The sequence below is a fragment of the Terrapene carolina genome, unplaced genomic scaffold, assembly GCF_002925995.2.
Source record: "Terrapene carolina triunguis isolate 2854851 unplaced genomic scaffold, T_m_triunguis-2.0 Scaffold751, whole genome shotgun sequence".
NCBI classification, from domain to species: Eukaryota; Metazoa; Chordata; order Testudines; family Emydidae; genus Terrapene; species Terrapene triunguis.
The window spans coordinates 1,323,234-1,342,100 of NW_020665102.1; the positions used below are offsets into that span (position 1 = coordinate 1,323,234).

Consider the following 18,867-nt stretch of genomic DNA (forward strand, 5'->3'; position numbering starts at 1 on the left):
TGTATATGCTTTTAAAGTATATATTAATGTTTCAATTTCAATTCAAATTTCCAAACAATCACTAAATTGGCAACACTGCATGCACCTAATTCACAAAACTGGGGGGGGGGGGGGTTGGGGAAATTTAGGAGGGTGTAGGGGGGGTGTAGGGAAATCCCTGAACTGGGGGTTTATGGACGCCCTGGGCAGATCCCAGCAGATGTCAATGGGCGTCTCTCCATTGGAGTCAATGGGGCCAGACCCCAGCCAGTGTCAATGGGCGTCTCTCCATTGGAGTCAATGGGGCCGGATCCCCAGCTGGTGTCAATGGGCGTCTCTCCATTGGAGTCAATGGGGCCAGATCCCCAGCAGATGTCAATGGGCGTCTCTCCACTGGAGTCAATGGGGCCAGCTCCCAGCTGGTGTCAATGGGCGTCTCTCCATTGGAGTCAATGGGGCCAGATCCCCAGTGACTGTGATTCACCATTGCTCCATCAGGCTGGGTGTATGTTCTCAGGATGCCGGTGAGCATTTGGCGGTGTGCTGTGGAGATGCTGTTGCCGGTTACTGCGGGGATATTCAGTGGTGGGTGTCTGGGTGAGGGGTTCTCCATCGTGGGGCAGTTGGAGCGGTGGCACCTCTGGGTGTTATATTGCTGTGCTGTTCTCTATGTTAGGAGGATACATATAGTTGTAGCTCAGACTCAGCGACCGGTTCCTCTCCTTGATTTCCCGGGAGATCTCTGCTAGGCGATCCTGGAAGGCAGCCATGAGCTGCTTTGGCTCATGTTCGGTAAAGTGCTCCTCAGGGTATGTCCCTAGGGGTCTCTGGAAGGGAATAGGGAGAGTGGTGAATACGGAGGCATCAAAATCACTGAACCCCCTGGGATCAACTCCAGGGCTGCATTCTTATTACTCCAAGGCAGGAGTAGAGAAGAGAGGTTTTCCCTGGGGATTGAGATAGCAAAGGCACTGGGGCACTGACTGGTGGAGCTTTGCATGCGAGAGAAACAGACACTGAAGCAGCACAGAGCCAAGGAGACAGCCAGAACAAGCTTTGGGGGTGTGGCTCCTGGACAAAGCCGAGAGAGAGAGAAAGTTTTTGGGCTGAGTGCTAGTTGGAAGGAGCCTTGGAACTGTGAGCAAGGAAATTGCCTCCTGTTCTTTGAGACCTCCAGACTTTGCAAATAAACACAATTCCATCAAACACCTGGATCCATCACCAATTTCTCCTCCTGATGGAAACAATCCACACCAGCAGCTGAGTAAATATTTTCCACCCCAACTTTTCTCTTTTCTTTGAGAAAAAATGCACATTTGGTGACACCAAAATATTTTCTGAATTATCCCTTTTGCCAAAGAGTTAATTTAAAAATAAAACTAAAAAAAAAATTCAACCCATTTAGAGTTTTTCTTTCCAAATGACTTTTTGTGTCGAACGTTCCAAAATGTCCAAGAAAACTGCTCAGAATCGAGAGGAAATGTTGAACAAAAGGGTTTGTTTCACCTCCTAAACGATTTATTTTCAACTTTTCAAAATCACTGACAAACCAAAAATTGTAGGCAGTGTTGTTGTAGACATGTTGGTCCCAGGATATTAGAGAGACAAGTTGGAGGAGGTAATATCTTTTATTGGACCAACTTTCCTTGGTGAAAGAGCTCGAAAGTTTGTCTCTCTCACTGACAGAAGTTGGTCTAATAAGAGATATTCCTTCACTCACCTAGTCTCTCTAACAAACCAAAAAAGTCACTAATTCACCCATCTCTGTCACTGGAGATTTTTAAGAGCAGGTTGATCAGACACCTGCCAGGGATGGTCTAGATAATACTTATCCCTGCCATGAGTACCGGGGACTGGACTAGGTGACCTCTCGAGGTCCCTTCCAGTCTTACCCTTCTATGATTCTAACTTTAGGGTCCAAAATTTTGGTTAAACTGCTTGGGTCAGAAATGGTTAAAAATACTCAGGGTGATCTGGGTCTATGGAGGGAACTGGAGAGTACTTTATGTCTGAATAGTGGTCGAACCAGTGTCCGTAGGGAAAGACCTCTCCCCACCTTTTCTGAAAGGCACCAGGCCTCTAAACAATAATCACATGCATGTCATTTTGAGGACATTTCCTCCCTGCCCGCACAGCGGCTGCCAACACCCACCATGCCCCACTGCCTGCCGAGAGGGTAACAGAAAAGGGGCTGAAATGCCTGGATCCATGTCCTCAAATCAGCAGCAGTTCCAATGGACCTCCTGCTCATTGACACCAGCTGGGATCTGGCCCCATTGACTCCAATGGAGAGATGCCCATTGACACCAGCTGGGATCTGGCCCCATTGATTCCAATGGAGAGACGCCCATGGACACGAGCCGGAATCTGGACCCATTGACTCCAAAGGAGAGACGCCCATGGACACCAGCCGGAATCTGGCCCCATTGACTCCAAAGGAGAGATGCCCATGGACACCAGCTGGAATCTGGCCCCATTGACTCCAAAGGAAAGACGCTAATTGACACTGGCTGGGATCTGGCCCCATTGACTCCAATGGAGAGACACCCTTTGACACTGGCTGGGATCTGACCCCTCTGTAGATGTTTCGCAGGTAGTGGAGGACACACATCCCTAATCCAATACTGAAGGATTCAGAGTGCAGGCTCCTCTCCCAAAAGACACCCCCCCCTATCCAGGGTCCTTGCTCCACCAGTCCCACCAGCCCTGCTCTCACCATGTCCCGATCCTCATTACGCAGCACCCAGAGGACAGAGAGGATCAGGCTGGTGGTGTTCATCTCAGGGATGGTGTCCAGGAACTGCTTCAGGGTCACCTTGGCCTTGTTCCGGGGCGGTGGCTTCCGCATGGACGATGGGTAATTGGGCATGAAGGCTGCCAGCTCGAACTGGGGCCGGGAAAGGGAAGCCAGAGGTTAGATCCCACCCGGGAGCTTGGCTGGCAATGTCATGAGAGGACCCAGGAGTCCAGAGCATGAGCCACAGGACCAGCTGCCCCAGGGATCCACGGATCCTGCCCATCACCCAGCCCAACCCAGGCCCCGGTCAGTCAGCCGCAGAGGCAGTATGGATATGTGGCTGGGACTCTGACCTGCGTTCCAGTCCCAGCGACTCCATGATCTCCCTCTGTGCCACCGGGCAAGGCACCAAATTGCTCCGTGCCTCAATTTCCCCATCTGTACGAGGGAGGTGATCAGTCTTCCCGTTGTTGGTTTTGTCTACTTAGAGGGTGAGCTCTTTGGGTCAGGGACCATCTCTCACTATGTGACTGGGCAGCGCCCGGCACAAGGGGGGACCTGATCTTGGTCAGGGGGGTCTGGGCAGTGCCTGGCACAAAGGGGGACCCTGATCTCAGCTGGGGTCTATGCAGCGCCCGGCAGGACTGGGCCCCAATCTCTGCCACAGATTTTCATTTTGATTCATTTTGTTGAAAAATGGAAAAATTAAAAAGGAAATTAAAATTTTCTAAAAAAATATTGTCAGAGGAAGGGGAAGGAACATGTGGAAGATGCTTGATAAAGCCAGAAATAGAACCCAGGAGTCCTGGCTCCCTCCCTGCTCTAACCACCAGACCCTACTCCCCTCCCAGAGCTGGAAGAGAACCCAGGAGTCCTGGCTCCCAGCCCCCCCTGCTCTAACCACTAAACCCCACTCCCCTCCCAGAGCTGGGGAGAGAACCCAGGAGTCCTGACTCCCAGCAACTCTGTCTGGGCTAGACTGGACTTTAAGCCACAGTAACTCCTGGGCGTGAGCCACCAAGTCCAGGATCCAGCTCAGACCCCAAAGTATGGGGCCTACCCAGTGGGGCCCAAAGGGCAGGAGGGGACAGGCTGGGGCCCAAGGGAGGAGACACTGGTGTAAGGAGAGGAAAGGGGGGAAGGAAAGAGACACCCATCCAAGAGGGGGACAGGGCAGGAGGCCCTCACCCACCTGCCCGGCGTTGACGGCAGCGTGATAGGCAGAGCAGGTGAAGATCACCGTGGTCAGGTACTTGGTCAGCTCGGCCGCGGTTCCCAGAGCCGAGGGGACGCCTGCCAGGGAGGGATGGACTAGTGAGCATGGGACAGGGCCCCCTCTCCCCTGTCCCTGGCTGGGAACGTCCCCTCTCCCCTCCCCCTGCCAGCGGTGATGCTGGGTCAGTGCAATACCAGCATCACTAATTTCTGTGCACGTGTAACAGCAACAGACCCCGGTCCTGGGCGGGCGGGATCGAACCGGGGGCCTCCAGAGCGTAGCTCATGAGTCTCTACCGCATGAGCTAAAAGCCACATGGAGGCGTTTGGGTGACACACGGCAGGCGTCACGCAGTGGCCGCGGCTGACGTTTTCACAAGTGCCTTGGGTTTTGGAGACACCTTAATGGGGGCTGATTCTTGGGGGGTGGGGGGAGGACTCCTCAGCGATGTCTGTGACCCCGGGCTAGCCACCTCCGGGCTCTCACCCGACGCCTGTCGGCCAAGGAATCCCTTGGCGAATATCTCGCCCACCCACGCCTGCAGCTCGTGGTCACTCTGCACCGAAAGGCTGGTCCGGTAGTAGATCGCCACAATGCCGGAGACAAAGCTGAGAGAGTTAAAGGGGAATTGGGTCAGCCCAGATGCTGGGATCCACGGTGAGATACTCTCCCCCATATGACAAGCTAGGGGAGCCCCCTTCCTCCAGTCTACACAGTGCTAGGCCTGCTACCCTTCAGCATCACTTCTTAGGTGGTCCAGATTCCCCTCCATCCCCCATGCCTGGTCACCAGCCACCTAGGAGATTTGGTTTTAGAATCATAGAATATCAGGGTTGAAGGAGACCTCAGGAGGTATCTAGCCCAACTCCCTGCTCAAAGCAGGACCAACCACAACTAAATCATCCCAGCCAGGGCTTTGTCAAGCCTGACCTTAAAAACCTCTAAGGAAGGAGATTCCACCACCTCCCTAGGGAACCCATTCCAGTGCTTCACCACCCTCCTAGTGAAATAGTGTTTCCTAATATCCAACCTACACCGCCCCCACTGCAACTTGAGACCATTACTCCTTGTTCTGTCATCTGCTACCACTGAGAACAGTCTAGATCCATTTTTTTTTGGAACCCCCCTTCAGGTAGTTGAAAGCAGCTATCAAATCCCCCCTCACTCTTCTCTTCTGCAGACTAAATAATCCCAGTTCCCTCAGCCTCTCCTCATAAGTCATGTGCTCCAGCCCCCTAACCATTTTTGTTGCCCTCTGCTGGACTCTCTCCAATTTTTCCACAACTTTCTTGTAGTGTGGGGCCCAAAACTGGACACAGTACTCCAGATGAGGCCTCACCAATGTCGAATAGAGGGGAATGATCACGTCCTTCGATCTGCTGGCAATGCCCCTACTTATACAGTCTAAAATGCCGTTAGCCTTCTTCACAACAAGGGCACACTGTTGACTCATATCCAGCTTCTCATACACTGTAACCCCAGGTCCTGTTCTGTAGAACTGCTGCCCAGCCATCAGGGCCGGTTCCAGGGTTTTTGCTGCCCCAAGCAGCAAAAAGAAGAAAGGGAAAAAAAAAGCCGCGATCATGATCTGCAGCATTTCGGCGGCAGCTCTATCGCCGCCACTTCAGTCTTCGGCGGCAATTCAGCGGCTGGTCCTTCGCTGGGCTGGTGCCTGGAGCCGGCCCTGCTAGCCATTCGTTCCCTAGTCTGTAGCAGTGCATGGGATTCTTCCGTCCTAAGTGCAGGAGATTGGGGCCAAATGTTTCCAAGCCCCTATGTGGTTTAGGAGCCTGCCTGCATTCTCAAAAGGGACTTAGGTGCATTATGGGTTAAATTTACAATGGCAGCTGGATGCCCAGAGCAATTTACAAAATGCCCGAGCGGGTTCAGTGCCTAAATCCCATTGATGTCAGCATTTAGGTTCCTAAGTCGAGCGGGATGAAATGTTTTCACGTAGTGGCCGGAACAGAGGAAGCCGGGGGCCACAACCCCATCGCTTTTTACCGGCCTTAAGGGGAAGCGATGGGGGGAGGGGGCAGAGAGGAGCAAGCAGGGGCAGGGCCTCGGGGAAGAGACAGAGTGAGGGCGGAGCCTCGGGGGGGAGGGATCAAGTGGGGTCGGGGCCACGGCACAAGCGCCGGTGGCCCCCCTACTTCTAGGGAGTTTCCGGCGCTACTGGTTTGGGCTGAAACTTTTGGGGGATACAAAATGGAGTCGCGGTGACCCTGAACGAGTTCACAAATGAATTTGGTTTTGCCAAATTTTGTGCTGAAAAACAAACCATCCAAAAAATTGGAAACCTCCCCGAAAAATTTTATTTTTTTGTTGTTCAAAATGTCCTGAAAATGAATTTAAAAAAAAAGTCAAAAATGTGTCAAAATGCTCCAAATGGAAACAAACCAGGTCAATTGACACAAAACAAAATGTTTCATTTCACCTGAAAGGAATTTTATTTTTTGGGTGTGATTTCTCAAGGGGCTGAAAATTTTGAAAATTGTCAGTTTTGGGGCCAACCTAAAACTGTTTTATTTTATTTTATTTATTTATTTATACTTTTCAAAATTGCCAAGCCAACAAAAAAACCCTTACTCCTTTGACTGTGTGGGCGCTTTGGAAAATGTTACCCTCTAAATGGAGATTCAGGTTAAGCACAGAAGTGAATTTAAAGTTCATTGAACGTACAGTTTTTTAAGGCCCAGCTTGACAAAGCCCTGGCTGGGATGATTTAGTTGGGGATTGGTCCTTCTTTGAGCAGGGGGGTTGGACTAGATACCTCCTGAGGTCCCTTCCAACCCTGATCTTCTATGATTCTATGAACCGGCAGCAGATCCTGGGGCTGATGGTCTCATTTTGACTGTTCTTCGATTGGGCTCGTGTCAAAGTGGTTTCCGTGAAAATGAATTAAGAGCGTACACATGGGAGAGGGGTTGTCACTAAACTGGATTGAAATCTGATTTCAGTTATCAAGGGGCCCAACTTTGTGTGGGAAAGGATGTTTGCTGGATCCCAGCAGAACAAGCCCAATATGCAGGGCTCCCTCCCATACAAGACCTGGATTCCCAGGGGGCTCTGCCCTGACCCCCTCCACACTCAGAGCCCCCCCGCTTTGCCCCCTGTGATTTCACTAGGTCTAACCCCTTCCGCTGCACTTGCCTTCATCTCTCCTCCCTACACAGCACCCCACCCGGCCCAGCACCCCCCTCACCTCTCTATAGCTGCCCAGATCTTGAGCCCATCGTCCCTGTAGTAGTAGTTCTGGAGCGAGGCAACACCGCGTTCCTGGATGTCATCAGGAAAGCAGAGCGTGGTGTAGGTCAGATTCTCCAGGGCCTTGCGGAGCAGCTCGGCGAGGCCTCGACGCCCGGTCGCTATGGCCTGCGGAATATAGACCCGGCCCGGGCCCACTGGGGATTACTGCCACGGAGCTGCAGGTGCCAGGGGAGAGGGTAGGACACTGGAATTGTGTTAATTCCCCAGGTCTGGGACAATGCTGGGAATCAAACTTACGAAATCCTTTGGCGACTCAATTCATTTTCCCTCCAAAAAAATGTTCACTGATGAAAGTAAAAGGAAATGGGGCGGCGGGGGACAAAAGGAGAGAAGAAGGAAAAAAGGGAGGAAAGACGGAAAAACTAAGAAAGATGAATAATGGGGGAAAACAAGAAAAAAAACAAGAAAAAGAAGTGAAAAAATAAGAAAAAAAAGGGGAAAGAGGGAAGAAAAACAAGCCAAAGGAAACAAGGAAGAGAAAATGACTATTATGAAGGAAAATGCCATAAAAATGTCATGAACTTTTTTTTGGAAAACCGACCATTTTAAGTGCAAATCTTTTATTTTTACCTACTGGCCATTTTTCGGTGAAAAACATGTTCCCTCGACCTGCCTCGCACTGATTAGAAGGCAGGAAATTGGGGTGCGGGCCATGCCCACAAAAGGGCTGATTGGGCTCACGTTGAAGTGGTTTCAGTGAAAGTGAATTAAGAGCGTCCACATGGGGGGGTTGTCACTAAACCGGATTGAAATCTGATTTCAGTTATCAACGGGCCCGACTTTGTATGGAAAAAGATGTTCACTGGATCCCAGTTGCGAGGCGGCCAATGAGCGCCGACCTCCAGGAGGAGCTGCTTCTGCCTTGCGTTTGATTGGCTGAGCAGGCTGGAGGCGGAGCTGGGTGGGTGGAGTTTGGGAGGGGCAGTCACAGCAGGCCGTCAGCAGTTTGCTGGTGTAGTTGATTTGATGGGCAGTTTGGTCATTCTCCCTCCTTTTTGAACATGCCGGAGGAGGCTATGGGAGGTAGTGTGGCCTAGGGGCTAGCACCCGGGGCTCGAACCCAGCTCTCCCGGGTTCTACCAAAGGCCTGGTGAGTGACCATAGGCAAATGAGTCCCTGCCTCGGTTTCCCCATCTGTAAAATGAGGCTAATGCTCCTGATGTCCTTTGTAAAGTGCTTTGAGATCTAGGGGTGAAAAGCACCAGCTACAAGCAAGGGATTATATTATTATTATGAGACAATCCCCTCTTTACCCGATCGAATATGCCCCCGGGGCTGATGAGAAAGGTCCGGGCCAGGACATCAATGTGGATGGAGAACCGGATGTGAGGGATCAGGAGCTGGAAGAGAAGAGGCGCAGGGGCTGAAGCAGCTGGAGAGGAGGTGCCAGCCCCCCACCGCCACGGTCCCTCCTGAGTGGAGAAGAGACGTTGCAGAGGCAAATGGCTTTGTTCTGTCTGATCCACCCTGATTGCAGAGCACTAGGGCGGAGTGTTTGGTGCAGGAGGCAGCAGAGAACTGAGCAAAGAGCTGGGGTCAGCACACAAACAGTTGGGCACCTCTGGAATTTGCACCCACACAGTGCACAGCCGGGCATCTCAGGAACACACGCCAACAGCTGGCCACCTCTGGAGCACACACAGCTAGGCAGCTGGACACACCTCCAGCACAAACATTCATACACTGCTGGGCATGTCTGCAACACACACACGCACACAGCCGCACATGTCTGCAACACACACATACACAGCCGGACATGTCTGCAACACACACATGTACACAGATGGACATGTCTGCACCACACACACAAGTACATGGCCAGACAAGTCTGCACTACACACACATGTACACGGCCAGACATGTCTGCACCACATACACACGTACACGGCCAGACATGTCTGCAACACACAAACACACACAGCTGGGCACTTCTAGAACACACACACGGTGATACGGGTGACTCCCGTGTACACCTCCAGGGATACACGCCGGGCTGGGCCCCTCTCAAACTCGCATGTCCAGGGACAAACATCCCGTTGGGCCTGTCTGAGCATCACAAAGGCACACACTGGGCACCTCTGGGGGGAATGTGACCCAGGCGGGCACATCTTGGGCATACACTGGGCAAAGTGTGCACACACACAGGGCACAGCAAGAACTGGGTGCCCTTGGTCAACTCCCTTAACATGTCCCCCCACCTGCAGAAGTGGGTAGCCAGGAATGGGACTCGCCCCACCCCTTGATGCCACCTGTTTTCTCTGTGCATAAGGTGCCAGGTGTGGACACTGGGTGCCCGTCGCTGTCCCATTGGCTGATGCACCAAGGAGAGTGGGACCCCGCCCACCTGTGGCCCTGCCCACCCCAGCAGCTCCGCCCCCCTCACCTTGTACAGGGGGTGGCACATGGGCAGCTGGCGCTGGGTGGCCACGGCAAAGACCTCGGCCAGCAGGTGAGCGCGGAGCAGATGGGAGGTGACCTCGTGCAGGTGAAACTCCGAGTTGCGCACCCAGGTCTTGGCCAGAGTCCAGAGCCACTCGGAGTCACTGGGCAGGAAGATGGGGCTCTCGGGACCTGGGTGCTGGCTGAGCTGTGGGGAAGCTGGGTCAGAGCAATGGGTCTGGTATCCCCCCTGGGTCAGAGCAATGGGCCAATCCAGCCCAGTATCCCCCCTGGGTCAGAGCAATGGGCCCATCCAGCCCAGTTTCTCTGCCCCCCGCCCTCCAGGTGACAGCAATGGGCTCATCCAGCCCAGTATCCCCCTGACCCCAGATCAGAGCAATGGGCCCATCCAGCCCAGTCTGGGTCTGAGCACTGGGCCCATCCAGCCTGGTATCCCCCCTGGACGGGTGGAATGGGCCCATCCAGCCCCTATCCCCCCTGGATCGGAGAAATGGGCCCATCCAGCCCCTATCCCCCCTGGATGAGCAATGGGCCCATCCAGCCTGGTATCCCCCCTGGATGGGAGCAATAGGCCCATCCAGCCCCATATCCCCCAATGGACCCATTCACCCCTGTATCCCCGCTGGATCAGAGCAGTGGGTCCACTGGGTCTGTGCAGCGCCTGGCACACTCGGGCCCTGCCCACAATAATAATTGTGCCTTTAGCAATGGTGGAGCCGAGTTGTTCCCTAGCAGCAGGGGGGCCCAGGTGGCTCAGGAGGGGCTCTGATAACCCCCCGCTTGGGCACCGGTGAGCAGAGAAACCCCTCACCTGGATGGCCAAGGGGACGACCTCCCCGCTGGGTTTCTGGTGCAGCAGGCACAGGGGCGCGGCGATGTACTGCTGGTGCCCGTTCACTTTAGTGGTGGGAATGTCTTCCAGGAGCTTGTAATCTGCGATATAGATGCTCCCTCTCTGTCATGCAGAGCAGAGGAGGGTCAGTGCCCCGTTCCCAGGGCTGCGAGCTTCCTTCAGCAGTGTCCCAGCAAGCAACACACATAGCACTGCGCGGGGATCACTTACCCAGTGTTAAAATGCAGCCACCTCCGGGGTGGAGTAGCTGGTTATACAGGGATCCCTCACCCAGCAGTGAGATGCAGTCACCACTGGGGCACGGTGGCTGCTTATACAGGGATCCCTCGCCCGGCGCTGAGATGCAGCCACCTCTGGGGTGGGGCGGACAGTTACACAGGGATCCCTCGCCCGGTGCTGAGATGCAGCCACCTCTGGGGCAGGGCGGCTGGTTATACAGGGACCCCTCGCCCGGCGCTGAGATGCAGCCACCTCTGGGGTGGGGCGGCTGGTTACTCAGGGACCCCTCACCTGGCGCTGAGATGCAGCCACCTCTGGGGCGGGGCGGCTGTTTACCCAGACCCAGCTATGCTACAAACAGTTTAGTTTGGGAACAGAGCACCGTGCTCCCATCAGCAGGAGTTCACGGGGAAGGAGGGCAGCATGGACTCAGCATGGCTAGGAATCAGCCAGGCCCTGATTATTTTGGGGAGACAGGGTGTTACCTGTAGCTCCTCCTGGAGGCTGGTGGATTCCCCCAGGAAGCCGGCCACCATCTCCTGTGTCACCGGGAAGTTCTCCGGGAGCGCCGTGCATTTCCGGATCAGAACTGGGTTGAACCCATTCAGATACTGGTACCCGAAGAAAGCATCTTCCTGCCAGTGCTCAAAGACGTACTCTGGGGATACACACACCGACCCTTTAAATAAAACCCCATTGCCTGGGGAGGGGAGTGGGGTCTGGTGGTTAGAGCGGGGGAGCGGGGCTGCAAGCCAGGACTCCTGGGTTCTTTCCCCAGGTCTGGGAGGGGAGTGGGGGCTGGTGGTTAGAGCAAGGGACTGGGAGCCAGGACTTAGAGGAGAGGAAAGTGATCAGGAACAGTCAGCATGGATTCACCAAGGGCAAGTCGTGCCTGACTAACCTAACTGCCTTCTATGACGAAATAACTGGCTCTCTGGATGCGGGGAAAGCAGTGGATGTGTTATTCCTTGACTTTAGCAAAGCTTTATGATACGGTCTCCCACAGTATTCTTGCCGCCAAGTTAAAGAAGTATGGACTGGATGAATGGACTATAAGGTGGATAGAAAGCTGGCTAGATCGTCGGGCTCAACGAGTAGTGATCAACGGCTCCATGTCCAGTTGGCAGCCGGTTTCAAGCAGAGTGCCCCAAGGGTCAGTCCTGGGGCCGGTTTTGTTCAACATCTTCATTAATGATCTGGAGGATGGCGTGGACTGCACCCTCAGCAAGTTTGCAGTTGACACTAAACTGGGAGGAGTGGTAGATACGCTGGAGGGTAGGGATAGGATACAGAGGGACCTAGACAAATTAGAGGATTGGGCCAAAAGAAATCTGATGAGGTTCAACAAGGACAAGTGCAGAGTCCTGCACTTAGGATGGAAGAATCCCAGGCACCGCTACAGATTAGGGACTGAATGGCTAAGCAGCAGTTCTGCAGAAAAGGACCTAGGGGTTACAGTGGACGAGAAGCTGGATATGAGTCGACAGTGTGCCTTTGTGGCCAAGAAGGCTAACGGCATTTTAGACTGTATAAGTAGGGGCATTGCCAGCAGATCGAGGGACGTGATCATTCCCCCCTATTCGACATTGGTGAGGCCTCATCTGGAGTACTGTGTCCAGTTTTGGGCCCCCCCACTACAAGAAAGTTGTGGAAAAATTGGAGAGAGTCCAGCAGAGGGCAACAAAAATGATTAGGGGTCTGGAGCACATGACTTATGAGGAGAGGCTGAGGGAACTGGGATTATTTAGTCTGCGGAAGAGAAGAATGAGGGGGGATTTGATAGCTGCTTTCAACTACCTGAATGGGAGTTCCAAAGAGGATGGAGCTCGGCTGTTCTCAGTAGTAGCAGATGACAGAACAAGGAGTAATGGTCTCAAGTTGCAGTGGGGGAGGTTTAGGTTGGATATTAGGAAACACTATTTCACGAGGAGGGTGGTGAAGCACTGGAATGGGTTCCCTAGGGAGGTGGTGGAATCTCCATCCTTAGACAAAGCCCTGGATGGGATGATTTAGTTGCGGTTGGTCCTGCTCTGAGCAGGGGGTTGGACTAATTACCTCCTGAGGTCTCTTCCAACCCTGATATTCTATGATTCTATGATTTCCCTGCATCTAGGGGGGGAGTGGGGTCTCGTGGTTAGAGCGGGGTAACCAGGACTCCTGCGTCTTTCCCTGGCCCTATGGGGGGAGTGATGTGGTGTGGTTAGAGCAGGGGGTGCAGCTGGGAGCCAGGATTCCAGGGTTCTCTCCCCAACTGTTGGAGGGTAGCAGGGACTAGTGGTTAGAGCAGGGGTTGGGCTGGCAGTCAGGACTCCTGAGCTCTATCTCCAGTTCTGGGAGAGAAATGGGGGCTAGTGGTTAGAGCAGGGGGGGCTGGGATCCAGGACTCCTGGGTTCTCTCCCCAGCTCATGGAGCGGAGTGGGGTCTAGTGGTTAGAGCAGGGAACTGGGAGTCCTGAGAGGAGGCCTGGTGGGGGGCTCAGGGTGGCAGGACCAGTTGACCTGGAGGGGCCGTGTGTGGGCTCAGCACCCACAGGCAATGCAGGGAAGGCGAAGGGGGTCCTGGAGCCAGGGGGTAGCCCTGTGCTGGCGTTGGCTCCTTGCTCCTCCCCACAGTGCATGGGGCAGCACGGACCTGAGACCGGGTTGCGGTAGAACCAGAAAACCTTGGGGATGTCAGCTAACTTCTCCCAGGAGTACGGCCGGTCCAGGAACCCCTTAATCTTGCACTCCAGCAGCCTGCGGGGACAGGTAGCCGGGCTCAGAGACCGGGACCCTCACGCTGTGTGCACCCTCTGCCTTGATCCATACACACCCGTCTGTCCCCCTTCACACCCCTGTCTCTATCCATCCCCATACACACCCTCTGCCTGTGCCCCGCACACCCCTCTGACCCCATAGACACCCTTCTGTCTGTGCCCCCTCACACCCATACACACCCATCTGTCTGTCCCCCTAACACCCCTCTGACCCCATAGACACCCCTCCATCGGTCCCCCCTTCACACCCCTCTGACCCCACTCACATCCTCTGTCTGTTCCCCTTTCACACCCCTCTGACCTCAAACACACCCTCTGTCTGTCCCCATCATACCCCCCGACTCGATATACACCCTCTGTCTGTCTCCCTCACACCCCTCTGAGCCAATACACACCCTCTCTCTGTCCCTGTCACATCCCTCTGACCCCATACACACCCTCTGTCTTTCTCCCTTACACTCGTCTGACCCCATACACACCCTCTGTCTGTCCCTGTCACATCCCTCTGACCCCATACACAACCTCTGTCTGTCCCCTTCACACTCCTTTGACCCCATACACACACTCTGTCTGTCCACCCCCTCACACCGCTCTGACCCCCCCCACACCCACTGTCTGTGCCCCCTCACACCCCTCAGATGCATACACGCCCATCTGTCTGTCCCCCATTCAAACCCCTCTGACCCCACTCACATCCTCTGTCTGTGCCCCCTCACACCCATACACGCTCATCTGTCTGTCCCCCATTCAAACCCCTCTGACCCCATACACACCCTCTGTCTGTCCACCCCTTCACACCCTTATGACCCCATACACATCCTCTGTCTGTCTCCTCTTCACACCCCTTTAACTCCATACACACCCTCTGTCTTTCTCCCTCACACCCCTCTGACCCCATACACATCCTCTGTCTGTCTCCTTCACACCCCTCTGACCCAATACACACCCTCTCTGTTCCCCTTTCACACCTCTCTAATGCAACACACACCCTCTGTCTGTCCCCCCTCCACACCCCTCTGACCCCATACACACCCTCTGTTTCTCCACCCCTTCACACCCCTCTGACCCCATACATACCCCTCTGTCTTCCCTTCACACCCCATGCCCACATTCACACCCTCTGCCTGCCCCCATACACACCCTATGTCTGTCCCCCTTCACACCCCTGACCCCATACACACCCTCTGTCTCTCCACCCCCCTCACACCCCTCTGCCTGGCTCTTCCCATGTACACCCTCTGTCCATCCATAAACACCTAGCTGTCTGGCCCTATGTGACCCCTTTGTCTGTCCCCATACACCCCACTCTCTGTGTCTGATCTCATGTATACCCTCTGTCTGTCTCTCCCCATACCTGCCCCTCTGTCTGTCGGTCCCTTACACATCCCTCTGTCTGGCTCCATACACACCCCTCTATCTATCCATCCCCTCATGTGCCCCTCTGTTTGTCTGTGCCTCCGTCACACCCTATGTCTCTCCCCATACACACCCCGTGTCTCTCCAGCCCCACACACCCCACTTATCTGTCTCTCTAGCTCTGGGTCCAGCCCTTTTGCCAACCTGGCCCCCAGCACTGGACATGGGGGCCAGTACCCAATCGCCAATGCCACAGATGGCGCAAATCCCTCCCCGGTTCCACATCCCTTAGCCCCAGCACCGCCGGGACCTCCCGTTGGGTGACCCCTAGTTCTCGACTTTCCGGGGCACTAGCCCCCCTTCTGCAGGGCTGCCCCACCTCCCCTGCCCCCAGACATTAAAAGGCATTTTGTCGGCATGGGCCCAGCCGGCCGGGATCCAGCCGGCGCTGTAGGGCTGTCCTTTCTCCGGCGCTGCTTACTGCCCCACCAGTCCCTGCCTCAACCTCCCTCGGAGCAGCAGCAATTTTATATTGACTACTCCGATCTCTGAGGACAATGCTGAATGCAACCGATCCCTGCAGAACCTAGATAGATAGATAGATAGATAGATAGATAGATAGATGGGGTGGATGGGGGGGTGGATGGGGAGAGAGAGAGAGAGAGAGTCAGGTTGGAGGGTGGGGCAGAGTTACGGTTAATGAAATAATTACTGGATCTCCTAACGACAGACACAAAAGGTCAGCTCCTAAAGGATATATAGGCGCCTAACTCCCCTTTATTCCAATGGGATTTAGGCACCTCAATCCCTCCGGGAAGCTGGGCCACCACTCTGGGAAGTGGATTTCCAGCCCTGCCACTTACGCCGCTGAGCCACGCCCGAAGAAAGCAGAGGCCTTGGGGTACGAATACTGGAGGTTGACCTCGGCAGTCATGGCACTGTCAATGTCGGCACACCAGGGGGCGCCAGGGCTGTACTCCTTCCACCTGTCCCGGGGAAGAGGGCGGTTAATAACAAGCCTCTCCGGCTCCGGTCGTCAGCCGATCTCAAAGCGCGTTAGCAAAGAGTAGGCCGTCGTTATCCCCAATGTATAGGTGTGGAAACTGAGGCACAGAGCAGGGGAAGCAAGCCGTGGCAGAACCCAGATATCCTGGCTCCCCACTCCAGGGCTTTATCCACTAGGCCGCACCGCACCTGGGCCTTAACTAAGACGGCAGGGACTGAGCACTCCATTGGATCCAGGAGCAGGCAGGGGTGGGTTAAGCCCTCGGCCCTACTGGCTCATGCCTCATCCCCCAGACCCCGTCCTGCCCCCTGGATTTATTCAATTGCAACAGAAGCTCAGCCTGAGGGTTTTTTAAAAAAAGGTTCATTAGTTTCTAGCCCTTGGGGCTGCTCAGAAAGGCTTTAAAACATGACCCAGCTGTAACCGACACAGCGACACTGCTTGAGTTTGCAGGGAACCTGAACCCATTACTCCAAAATGCCCCCCTCGACTCACCTATATCTTTCCTGTTGCAGCACCAGCTCCTCACGACGGTGCTTCTGGAGCAGGTAGTGGGATTCGTCACAAGGCGTTTGGGCTGGAGAGAGGAGAGAGAGACTGAAATCTGACCACACCCTGGAGTGAGGGATGTGTCCCAGACCCCTCTAAGCCTGCAGGGCTCCTTGGTGCCAGTCTTCTAGCTGCCTGTCTAACCCCATACACCCGCCTTCTCTCTCTCTCTCTCTCTCTCTCTCTCTCTCTCTCTATCCCCATACACCCGGCTTCTCTCTCTCCCCATCTATCTATCTATCTATCTCCATCCACTCCATCCATCTATCTATCTATCTATCTATCTATCCGCATCCACACCCTCTATCTATCTATCTATCTACACCTCTACCCCATCATAACGCTGTCCTCTGGAGCCAAAAAATCTTACCGTGTTATAGGTGAAATCGCATTATATCGAACTTGCTTTGATCTGCCAGAGCACGCAGCCCGCCCCCCCCCCGGAGCACTGCTTTACCGCGTTATATCCGAATTCGTGTTATATCGGGTCACGTTATATTGGGGTAGAGGTGTATCTATCTATCTATCTATCTATCTATCTATCCCCATCCACCCCTCTATCTATCTATCCCCATATACCCCCTCTATCTATCTATCTATCTATCTATCTATCTATCTATCTATCACCCCCTCTCTCTATAGAATCATAGAATATCAGGGTTGGAAGGGACCTCAGGAGGTCATCTAGTCCAGTGGTTTCCAAACTGGGGTTCCTGAACCCTTGGGGGTTCGCGAAATGTTACAGGGGGTTCTCGGGAAAGAATTCCCTAATGGCGGACAGAGCTGTCCCTAGGGACCCTGGGCAGCATGGGGCCAACATCCCAGAGCCCCTGAACATTCAAGAGCTAAGCAGATCAAAGCAAGCATGTCTATCACACTGAGGAGATTTAAACTTCAAGACTCCTATAAGAAATGGAAAGGGAGGTGGATATTTTTTGCTGTTTTTAAAATTAAATAGGCAGCTAGTGTTGTTTTTAAAATTATGATGAAGAACAAGTTTAAGCTTTGTTTTAACATGCGCTGTTTGCCTGGACTGCTCAAGACCTGAATGCTTGTGTAGGATGAACTCTTTGAGTTGGCTTCTTAAATACCTTCTTGCTGATTCACATCTGATACTCCCTGATGAAACATAGGAGCCTTCTCTTATAACAGGCTTATTCAAAGTGATACAAGCTACGAAAGTGAGATCTTGGAAGAGTGTTGCCATTTTCATAATGTAATAAAAATACTGTAATGATAAATAATAATTAATAAATAGTGTGTAATAAGCATGTCATAAAAACAAATTTTATATTTCCAAGATCACTGCTTTTATAATTTATACTCAGGTAAAGGAGAAAATCCCTGGAAATATTCATTTCTAGGAGGGGGTTCGCGAGACTTGACATTTTATTGAAAGGGGTTCACAGGTTGTTAAAGTTTGGGAACCACTGATCTAGTCCAACCCCCTACTCAAAGCAGGACCAATCCCCAACTAAATCAAACTATCTATCTATCTATCTAAGGGATGGATCACTTGATGATTCCCTGTTCTGTTCATTCCCTCTGGGGCACCTGGCATTGGCCACTGTCGGAAGTCAGGACATTGGGCTAGATGGACCTTTGGTCTGACCCAGTATGGCCATTCTTATGTTCTTTCCCCATACACACCCATCTATATATCTATCTATCCATCCATACCCCACCCCACACCCATCTAGCGATCTAGCTAATCGCTATGGTACCTTTCCTCCCTCCCCACCGTTCATCAAAACAAAGAAATTATCTCTGCTCGGTCGCTGACCCCTCTCATGCTGTAAATTGACCCCCGTGGGCTGAACCTGTCTAAGGCAAGGTGACGCCGGTTGAAGTGTGTCCACACACAAAGATGCATCGACATAGCTAAACTGGATTGAAAATCACCCACGTGACTTGGGTGTAGACCAGGCCTCAGATATACTGGGCAGTGGGCTTCTCCTAGCAGGGACAGCTCGCACCAGGTAGAGATCCACTGAGATGCACGAGGGGCAGAAGAGAACCCAGGAGTCCGGGCGCACCCCCAGTGGGTCATACCTGTGCTTTCCGCCAGCTCCACAGTGCGGTAGCCCTGAATCCAGCGGTAGCAGGGGAAGCGGTAGGTGTCCCCCTCGGGGGACGTCACCTGCACCGTGTTGCAGTACCACATGTTCTCAGGGAAGAAGGAATAGGGCTCCTTGTGGAGTCGGATCAGCAGGATCGGCCCCAGGGCTCGCTCACTGGGCACCTTGTACTCCCGCACCTGGGGAAGACAGAGCACGGGGCGGGGGGGGTTTGAGCTCCGTGCACGGAGCCTGCGTTCCCGGCCACTCGGGATGGAGAGCGTTGCACAGGCAGAGCGGCGGGTCCAGCTCCTTCTTTGCCATCGCTGGATCCCCGGCTGGTGTCAATGGGAGTGTCTCCATTGCAATCAACGGGGCCAGATTCTCAGCCCCATTTAACACAACTGGGGATCTGGGCCCATTGACTCCAATGGAGAGACGCCCATTGACACCAGCTGGGATCTGGCCC

General features: G+C 53.7%; 1 protein-coding gene across 1 annotated transcript in view; it reads right to left on the reverse strand.

Annotated features, from left to right (window-relative positions):
- Nucleotides 1-423: 423 nt before the first annotated feature.
- The window catches only part of LOC112120886 (hydroperoxide isomerase ALOXE3-like), a 19,417-nt gene continuing 973 nt past the window's right edge, over nucleotides 424-18,867 (reverse strand). The window contains exons 2-14 of the mRNA XM_026660371.2: nucleotides 18,394-18,598; nucleotides 16,288-16,369; nucleotides 15,650-15,772; nucleotides 13,307-13,410; nucleotides 11,160-11,332; nucleotides 10,414-10,557; nucleotides 9,586-9,789; nucleotides 8,456-8,542; nucleotides 7,138-7,307; nucleotides 4,419-4,540; nucleotides 3,909-4,009; nucleotides 2,696-2,866; nucleotides 424-806 (exon numbers count right to left, since the gene is read on the reverse strand). Coding sequence (XP_026516156.1) covers nucleotides 627-806; nucleotides 2,696-2,866; nucleotides 3,909-4,009; nucleotides 4,419-4,540; nucleotides 7,138-7,307; nucleotides 8,456-8,542; nucleotides 9,586-9,789; nucleotides 10,414-10,557; nucleotides 11,160-11,332; nucleotides 13,307-13,410; nucleotides 15,650-15,772; nucleotides 16,288-16,369; nucleotides 18,394-18,598 — 1,866 coding nt within the window. The 3' untranslated portion in view covers nucleotides 424-626. The remainder of the gene's footprint in view (nucleotides 807-2,695; nucleotides 2,867-3,908; nucleotides 4,010-4,418; nucleotides 4,541-7,137; nucleotides 7,308-8,455; nucleotides 8,543-9,585; nucleotides 9,790-10,413; nucleotides 10,558-11,159; nucleotides 11,333-13,306; nucleotides 13,411-15,649; nucleotides 15,773-16,287; nucleotides 16,370-18,393; nucleotides 18,599-18,867) is intronic.